This window comes from Carlito syrichta, unplaced genomic scaffold (genome assembly GCF_000164805.1).
Source record: "Carlito syrichta isolate Samal-C Ts95f unplaced genomic scaffold, Tarsius_syrichta-2.0.1 Scaffold301951, whole genome shotgun sequence".
Taxonomy (NCBI): domain Eukaryota; kingdom Metazoa; phylum Chordata; class Mammalia; order Primates; family Tarsiidae; genus Carlito; species Carlito syrichta.
In genome coordinates, this window is record NW_007246047.1 from 85,439 (window position 1) to 93,612 (window position 8,174).

At 45.8% G+C, this 8,174-nt stretch overlaps 1 protein-coding gene across 1 annotated transcript in view; it reads left to right on the forward strand.

Moving 5' to 3' along the window:
* LOC103258059 (intracellular hyaluronan-binding protein 4) overlaps positions 1-8,174 on the forward strand; it is a gene marked incomplete at its 5' end in the record, with an annotated part of 92,154 nt that overhangs the window by 81,504 nt on the left and 2,476 nt on the right. The window contains 2 exons of the mRNA XM_021711232.1: positions 4,469-4,640; positions 7,860-8,045. Coding sequence (XP_021566907.1) covers positions 4,469-4,640; positions 7,860-8,045 — 358 coding nt within the window. The remainder of the gene's footprint in view (positions 1-4,468; positions 4,641-7,859; positions 8,046-8,174) is intronic.

Below are 8,174 nucleotides of genomic sequence, written 5' to 3' on the forward strand. Positions count from 1 at the left end.
GTGACAGAATGAGACTCCAACTCAAAAAAAAAAAAAAAAAAGAACCACTGCTGCTGGGCTCTTCATTGTTTCTGGGGCATTTCAGCAGACAGAGCTGGGAAATAAACACCCACACACACGTATTACAAAATAAAATATGAATTCATTCAAGGTTTCCCACCTCATTTCGGATACGGGATTCTGACCCAGACTTTCTTACATACTGAAAATCCTAGTTCTGAGTGACATCATGCAGTGAATCACTTGCTGCACCTGCAACTGTCCCTATCTTTGCCAGAACTGCCATCAGTGGTAGGGTTTCTGAAAAGTATGTAGAGGATGGTGATGAGTAATCAAATTTGTATTGCAGAATCACTTGAAATCATTTCTCTTGATGGTTATATCATCAACTTCATAAACATTTAGGCTCCTTTGATTCATTTTACTTTCAAATTTTAGGGATTGAATTTTAATTTAAATCTGTTTTATATTTATGTAAAATATTTACATGTTTCCAAAGTTGAGTCTGAAAAACATGGTTTTTCAAGTAGCTTCTACCCCTGTTCTTTTTATTTTATTTATTTATTTTTTTTTGAGTTGGAGTCTCACTCTGTCACCCAGACTGGAGTGCAGTGGCCGCTCCCGGTCACCGCAGCCTCAACCTGCCTCCGGTGATCCTTCCACCTCAGCCTTCCAAGTCGCCAGAATTACAGGCGCATGCTACCACGCCGGCAATTTTTTGATTTATTGTAGAGATGAGGCCTCGCCAAGTTGCCCAGGCAGGTCTCGAACCCGCGGGCTCAGACAATCCACTCACCTCAACCTCCCAAGGTGCAGGATTACAGGCTGAGCCACCAAGCCCGGCTTACCCCTGTTCTTTCCTGGTTTATATTCCAACATTTAAAGTATGTATGATATGAATATATGCTTGTGTGCCTCCCTCCCATTTTGGGGGCGAATGGTAGTATTCTGTACCCCCACCTAACTTTTTCTCCCCATATCTGGAAGGTGCCCCATGGCGGTGCAAAGAAAGAGTCTTCCTTCCTTCTCTAGCTGCTTAATATAGCTTTTCCACCAAATTCCTCTCTAGATGGCTTTGGGTTGTTTCCAGTAATTGGTTATTTAAAAATATTTTCTTAGTATCTCTTAGCGTTTTGCTGATATATGTTTGAGATCTGTGTTTTAATACTGGTCTTTTTCCAGCATTTTGTATGAAAAATTTCAAATACAGCAAAGTTCAAAGAATTTTACGAAGAACATCTATTGCCGCCACCACTTAAATTCTACCATGTATATCTTACCATATTTGTTTTACCACATATCTGTCCGTCACTAATCCATCATATTTTCTGACCCATTCCATAGTAAATTATAGACTGTATATATCCCCTCATAGTTCAATATGCGTATCACTAAATAGAACTTAATATTTTAGTTTTTCTCTTCTGATGTAAAATTTATATGCTGTGAAATGTGCACATCTTAAGTGTACACTCACTGTTTTGACAAATGCTTATCCTTGTGGAATCCAAACTCCTGTCAGTATATAGAACGTGACCAGTTATCCCAGGAAGTTCCTCATATTCCTTCCGAGGTAGCCAGCCACTACTTGGATGTTTGTCTGCTGTCAGCTTGATGCTGTACAGACACCGCAAATGTGTCTATTCTGGATGCTCTGCGCTTAGGTTTCTCTCCCTATTTGGCTTTTTTTTTTTTACGCTACTAACCTGTACATTTCTAGAACCTTAAATCATGCTATAGTGAAAATATAAATTTGATTCTCTTCCACTCTCTACCTACTGGTTTTTTTTCTCAACTTTATTGAGATATAATTCTCATACACTTGGACATTTATTTTATTTATTTATTTGTTTGTTTGTTTTTTTGCGTCTCACTCCATGGCCCAGACTGGAGTGCAGTGGCAAGCTTCTGACCACCACAGCCTCGACCTGCTGGGTTCGGCGATCCTTCCGCCTCAGCCTTCCAAGTAGCTGGAACTACAGGCGCGTGCTACTACACCCGGCTAATTTTTTGATTTATTGTAGAAATGAGGTCTCACCAAGTTGCCCAGGCGGGTCTCGAACCCGCGGGCTCAGGCAGTCCACTCACCTCAGCCTCCCAAAACGTGGAATTACAGGCTGAGCCACCGAGCCCTGCTCACTTGGACATTTAAAATATATAGTTCAGTGGTTTGGGATATGTCACATTATTTTTAAATTGTGGTGAAAACATAAAAATGGCTACTTTTACCATTTAGAAACACACAGTTTTGTGGCACCAATTACGTTCATGTTGGGTGCAGCCATCACTACCACCCCTCTCCAGAACTCTCTCTTCCTCCCGAACGGAAACTCCGAACCCACTGAACACTGGCTCCCCATTTCCTTCTCCCCAGGTCCCTAGAACCCTAATCTGCTTTCCGTTTCCATGAATGTGCCTGTCTCAGGCACCTCCTGTGAGAGGCATCATACAATATGGTCCTTTTGTGCCTGGCGTATTTCACTTAACATAATGTTTGCAGATTCATTCATGTTGTAGCATGTATCAGAACTTCATTTCTTTCTTTTTTGCATATTTTTGTGGTGATTCACAAATTTACAATTTTCATCCTTTTAACGTGAACAATTCAGTGGCGTTTAGTGCATTCACAGTGTTATGCAGTCATCACTATTATCTAGTTCCAGAACATTTTCATCATACCAGAAGAAAACCTCATACTCACTAAGCAGTCACCCCCACCCCGCTACCCCTAGCCCTAGCTATTACTGCTCTGCTTTCTGTCTCTATGAATCTGTCTCTTCTGAATTTTTCATGCAAGTGGAATCATGCATATGCCTTTTGAACCTGGCTTATTTCACTTCACATGTTTTCAAGGTTTGTTCATATAATGTGTGTTGGTCCTTTATTGCCAAATAAAGTATTTACCTGTTCATTAGTTGATGGACATTTAGGTCGTTTCCACTCTTTGGCTATTATGAGTAGTGCTGCAGTGAACACTTTGTGCGTTTTCACATGGACATATGTTCTCATTTCTCTTGGAAATTTAGCCAGGAGTGAAACTGCAGGGCTGTAGACTAACTCTGTTTAAATTTTTGAGGAACTGCCAGACCATTTTCCAGAGGACCACACCATTTTACATTCCCACCAGTAGTGTATGTGGGTTTCAGTTTCTCCACATCCTCCCCAGCACTTGTGAAATGTCTTTTTGATTCTAGCCATCTTTGTGGATGTGGCATGGTACAACTCATTGTGGTTTCTATCTGCATTTCTCTGATGGTTAAGGACATGCAATATCTTACTGGCTATTTGTCTGTCTTCCTGGAAAACTGTTCATCCAGACGCTTGCCTATTTGTTAGTTGGGTCATTTGCCCCAGCTAAAGAGGACGCGTACCTAGAATTCATAGAGGATTTTTTTTTTTAAAGAGATGGTGTCTCACTGTGTTTTCCAGGCTGGCATGCAGGTGCTGTTGACAGGTGTGATTACCACTCACTGTTAGCCCCAAACTCCTGGCCTTAGGCCCTTCTCCCATCTCAGTCTCTGGAGTAGCTGGGACTACAGGCACAAACTACCATGCCCGGCTCTTCATAAAGAGTGACTTAAATATTATAGATACAAGTCCCTTGTCAGTTATATGATTTGAAAATATTGTCTCCCACTTTGTGGGTAGTCTTTTTGCTTTCTTGGTGGTGTCCTTTGTAGCATAAAAGTTTTGATGATGTTCAATTTATATGCTTTTTGCTGCTTGTGCTTTGGTGTTATATGGAAGAAATCATAACCTAATCCAAGATGATAAAGATTTCAGCCTGTTGTCTGCTAAGAGTTTTATGCTTTTAGCTCTTACACTTATGGTGTGAGGTAGGGTCTAGCTTTATTCTTTTACATGTCAACATCCAGTTGTCCTAGCACCATTTGTTGAAAAGGCTTTTTGCTCTTCATTGAATTGTCTTTGGCACCCTGGTCTCCCCAAAAATCAGTTGATCATAAATGCAAAGGTTTTTTTCCTGGACTCTGAATTATATTCTATTGAGCTAGACATCTGTCTTCTGTTTTCTTTTTAAAACTCATTAATTTAAAGAGGATATTTATAAAAGTGTGCCTTTGTGCCCACTGTTTTTAAGCTTGTGTTTGTGGGTTCCTGTACTTTATTTCAGTAGCCTCCCCCATTTTCTCCCACAGTGATCTCATGCTGTCTGTAATGCCATCTGGAAGGGAGTCCCTGTGGTGACGTGCAGTGCTGACGTCACTGGATGATTACCTGGTTTTCAAAGGCTGCTTTGAACATAGATAGGAAATATCTTCATTTGGCTGTGATGATATAAAATAATGAAAATAAAACGTGGAAGCTTATGATTCAAGGATTTTCTTATTTACATTTGAGATGCGGTACCACAAAACTATGTTAAACTAATGGTTATAACTTTTTCCTTGATAAAGTAGCCATTTTAACCCCATCAGAAATTATTTCTTATGGTTATGCATCTTTATAGAGTTCCCGAGTTGGAAGTGGAAGAAGAAACTCAAGTTCAGGAGATGACTTTAGATGAGTGGAAAAATCTTCAAGAGCAAACCAGACCGAAGCCCGAGTTTAACATCCGGAAGCCAGAGTCCGCTGTTCCTTCCAAAGCTGTGGTGATTCACAAGTCCAAGTACAGAGACGATGTAAGCATTGCATTTTGTGTCCAGAGGTAACCTTTACTTTCACCTTATTGGGATGAAGTGCACCTTTCCCCTTGCCTTTTGAAAACAGAACATGAGCAGTCGGCCTTCTTGTTTCTAATCAGAAAGGATGTGTGGCCAGTTTTACTGTGTCTTTATTGTTCATTAATCAAAGGAGCTGAAACTTGATGTCCTGACATGTAAGTACAAGGCAGCTACAGTGACAATGCATTCTGTGCCCCCCCAGACCTGTGCTGAGGCTGAATAAATGCTGTATGTTAATTGTATTTCATTGTGTCTCTTAAGTGAGAGAAGTACAGGATATTTCTTATATGAAACTAGGTCACAGGATCACTCCTCTGGGTTTTTCTGACTGGATCATCTTCTGCTCTAATTATTTTTGGGGTCTGGGTCTTACTCTGTCCCCAGGCTGGAGTACAGTGGCATGATCAGGACTCGCCACAGCCTCAACCTCCTGGGCTCAGGCGATCCTTCTGCCTCAGCCTCCGAGTAGCTGGGGATACAGGCACGAGCCATCATGCCTGGCTAATTTTTTTGATTTTCTGTGGAGACGCGATCTGGCTGCTTCCCAGGACGGCCCTGGACTCTCGGGCTCCAGCGACCTCCTGCCTCAGCTTCCGAGTGCTGGGATTACAGGCAGGAGCCTCCGTGCCCGCCCGGCTCTCGTTCTTCATACGGGCATTTTGTTGGGAGTAGTCAGTCATTCTTGAAACTATAGTTGGGGCTTTCTGCTCTGGTGACATCTCCCCCCATGTTATTTCAGCAGCTTCGAGCCCTCCGCCCACCATAAGCCCCAGATTGCGCGCAGGCTGCGCCCCAGCCGCCAGCAGGCTGAGGCGTTTGCTGCTCAGGGAGCGCCTGTGTTGAGAGGGCCTTGATTTCCACGGATGACCCTCAGGTCTTTCTTGGGCGCTTCCGTTTTGAAGGGAGGTGTTCCAGGAAGAATTTCTGCCTGCAGTATTGATCAGGATGACCATTGGGTCTTTTAGTCACATTCTATGTGGGCTGCTTAAATTCTGTTTAAGGCGCACAGATGATGGAGTTCGGAATTTGCACTGTTCAGTCACAGCTTGATCCTCGTCACGGTGTGGATGTGGGGATTCATGGACTTTCAGTCTGAAGGGCAGGAGTGCTCTGCTGTGTGGATGTGTCCGTGTTCCCTTTTACACTTTGGTTAGTTGTGTTCTTTGAGTGGATGCTGTGATTAGAGCATCGTTTCAGGCACAGGATTCCCACGCCACCCCTCTGGTTTTGGCCAGCCCAAGCTGGGAGAGGCCTTACTTTCAAATGTCGAGCGGTTCCACAAGAAATGGCTCTTTGGAGACACGGCAGGCCAGAGCCTTACTTCGCTTGAAATCTCTGTGAGGGTCTTTACAAGTCCGTTAGCTAGCTGGGTGGGCGCTTTACCTTTCGCTTCCTTTGTTCTCTTTCGTTCTGGGCATCGTAAGCAGAGCTTTCTCTGATCCTCCTTGCAGTCAGGGTGTGAAATGTGCTGCAGCTTGTTGGGTCAGGGACTGCTCCTCCCTAATCCACGCCAGACTCATCCGCCCTGGCCAGACTCATCCTCCCTGAGCCCAGAGGGCTCCTGGAGCGTCTGAGTCCTGGGCTTGGTCTTGGAGCGTTCTTGCTGCAATGTCGCAGCCTGGGGACATTAACTCCCTTTTCCTGGCTGCCCTGAGACAGAAGCACTCGGATAATAGTGCTCTTGTGGGTGGGGAACTTGGTTGCTCGCAAAGGTCGGACCTGACCGCCTGGCTGAGACTCTCGGCGGGTGAAGCCCCAGGGCGCCGGGCAGGGCAGGAGCAACCCGTGAACCCGTGTACCCGCCCTTGGGGTGGAGGCAGCTCTCACGCCCCCTGCCGGCGCCCCTGCCAGCCAGTTGTTTTCTAACCAGGCTGTCATTTATTTTTTGCTTCTCTTTGTGTTTATCTTTTCACCAGCTCCTGGGCGGTTTTCCTTTACCTTTTTTTTTTCGAGTCAGAGCCTCACTCTGTCACCCAGGCTGGAATGCAGTGGCATGCTCACAGCCACTGCAGCCTTGACCTCCTGGGCCCAGGCAATCCTTCCGCTTCAGCCTTCCAAATGGCTGGAACTACAGGTGTGCACCACCACGCCTGGCTAATTTTTGGATTTATTGCAGAGGCGAAGTCTCACCATGTTGCTCAGACTGGTCTCGAACCCCTGAGCTCAGGCAGTCTTCTTGCCTCCACCTCCCAAAGCCATGATGCCCGGCCTCCTTTACCTTTCAAAATCAAGAGTCTCTATGCCTGATGCCCTGTGTTATTTTAATGTAAAACTTTAAGGGGGATATAAGTGTTAAACACAAAACCTATAATGAACATGTGGCCCCCAGGGGCCGATGCACTCCTGGAAGTTTTCTCCCACGTCCTGGACCCACTGTTGAGATGTGTGACCTCAGAGCACTTGGGAGAGTCTCGCCCGCGACCACTGTCATGTTGTCTCCCCTGTAGATTTATGCTTTGGGTGAAGTGAGGTGTTTGTGCTTTGTCCATTTTAATGAGTTGAAGCCAGATCCAGTTTAGATGAAACTTATTTGATATAGTTTGCTTTTAACAAGAGCTAGCTATTTTTTGAACTCTTTTTGAAATGTTATCTCAAAGAATTTTATCTCGAGTGGTTCTTAACAAGAAGCTCAACGTCTTTGTGCAGCATTGGTAGCAACATTCAGATAATCACACTGCTGTCTGTCCGTATATTTTGGGTCTGAATTGTTTATTGTCAAGTCATGCAGTTTTTAACACAGGGTATTTGTGCAGACAGAATCTACACTGAAAGGAATTTCTCTGTCAAATTCTATTTGAGGAAGGAAATATTTCTTTATCAAAGTAGCGTTTGTGGACACATAGAAAACAGGACTTTTTAATCTCAGCAAGATGTACTTACAGTCTTTGGAGTCCTGGTAAGTCAGAGACGGTTGGATTAAGATTGTAAGGATGAGAATGTGTGGCTGGGAAGTGGACGGAACGCATTCTGTCAGAACCAGAGCCGCAGTGCTGGCGTCCTTTGTCCGGCCCTGCACCAGGGCCGGGCGCACCTCTGGGCGGGCTCTTGGCAGCCCCTGCCGGTGTTTTAGCTGCTCAGCGGCGCCTCAGAGTGGCCTGTCCCTAGGACGCTGCAGCAGATGCGCGTCCGTGGACAGCTGTGTGCACGTGCGTGCGTGATGCGGTAACTGTGTTTCAGCTGGTGAAGGACGAGCAAGAGGAGGATTCCCCTGTTTTCCGGAAGGCCGCCAATGACATCACGGCCCAGCTGGAGATCAACTTCGGAAGCCTCCCGCGTCCCGGGCGCGGAGCCCGAGGCGGCCCCCGCGGAGGCCGGGCACGGCTCAGGAGGACCGAAAACGACGGGCCCCGAGCGGAAGCGGCGGTAGGTGTCTGGGGACTGCTTCCGGGTGGCTGGCCGAAGACGCGAGGGCCAGGCGCCCTGGGCCCGCGAGCGTCCCGCCCCGGAGGGCTCAGCTTCTGCGGCCGCCTCCGCCCTGGCTGGTGGGCGCCG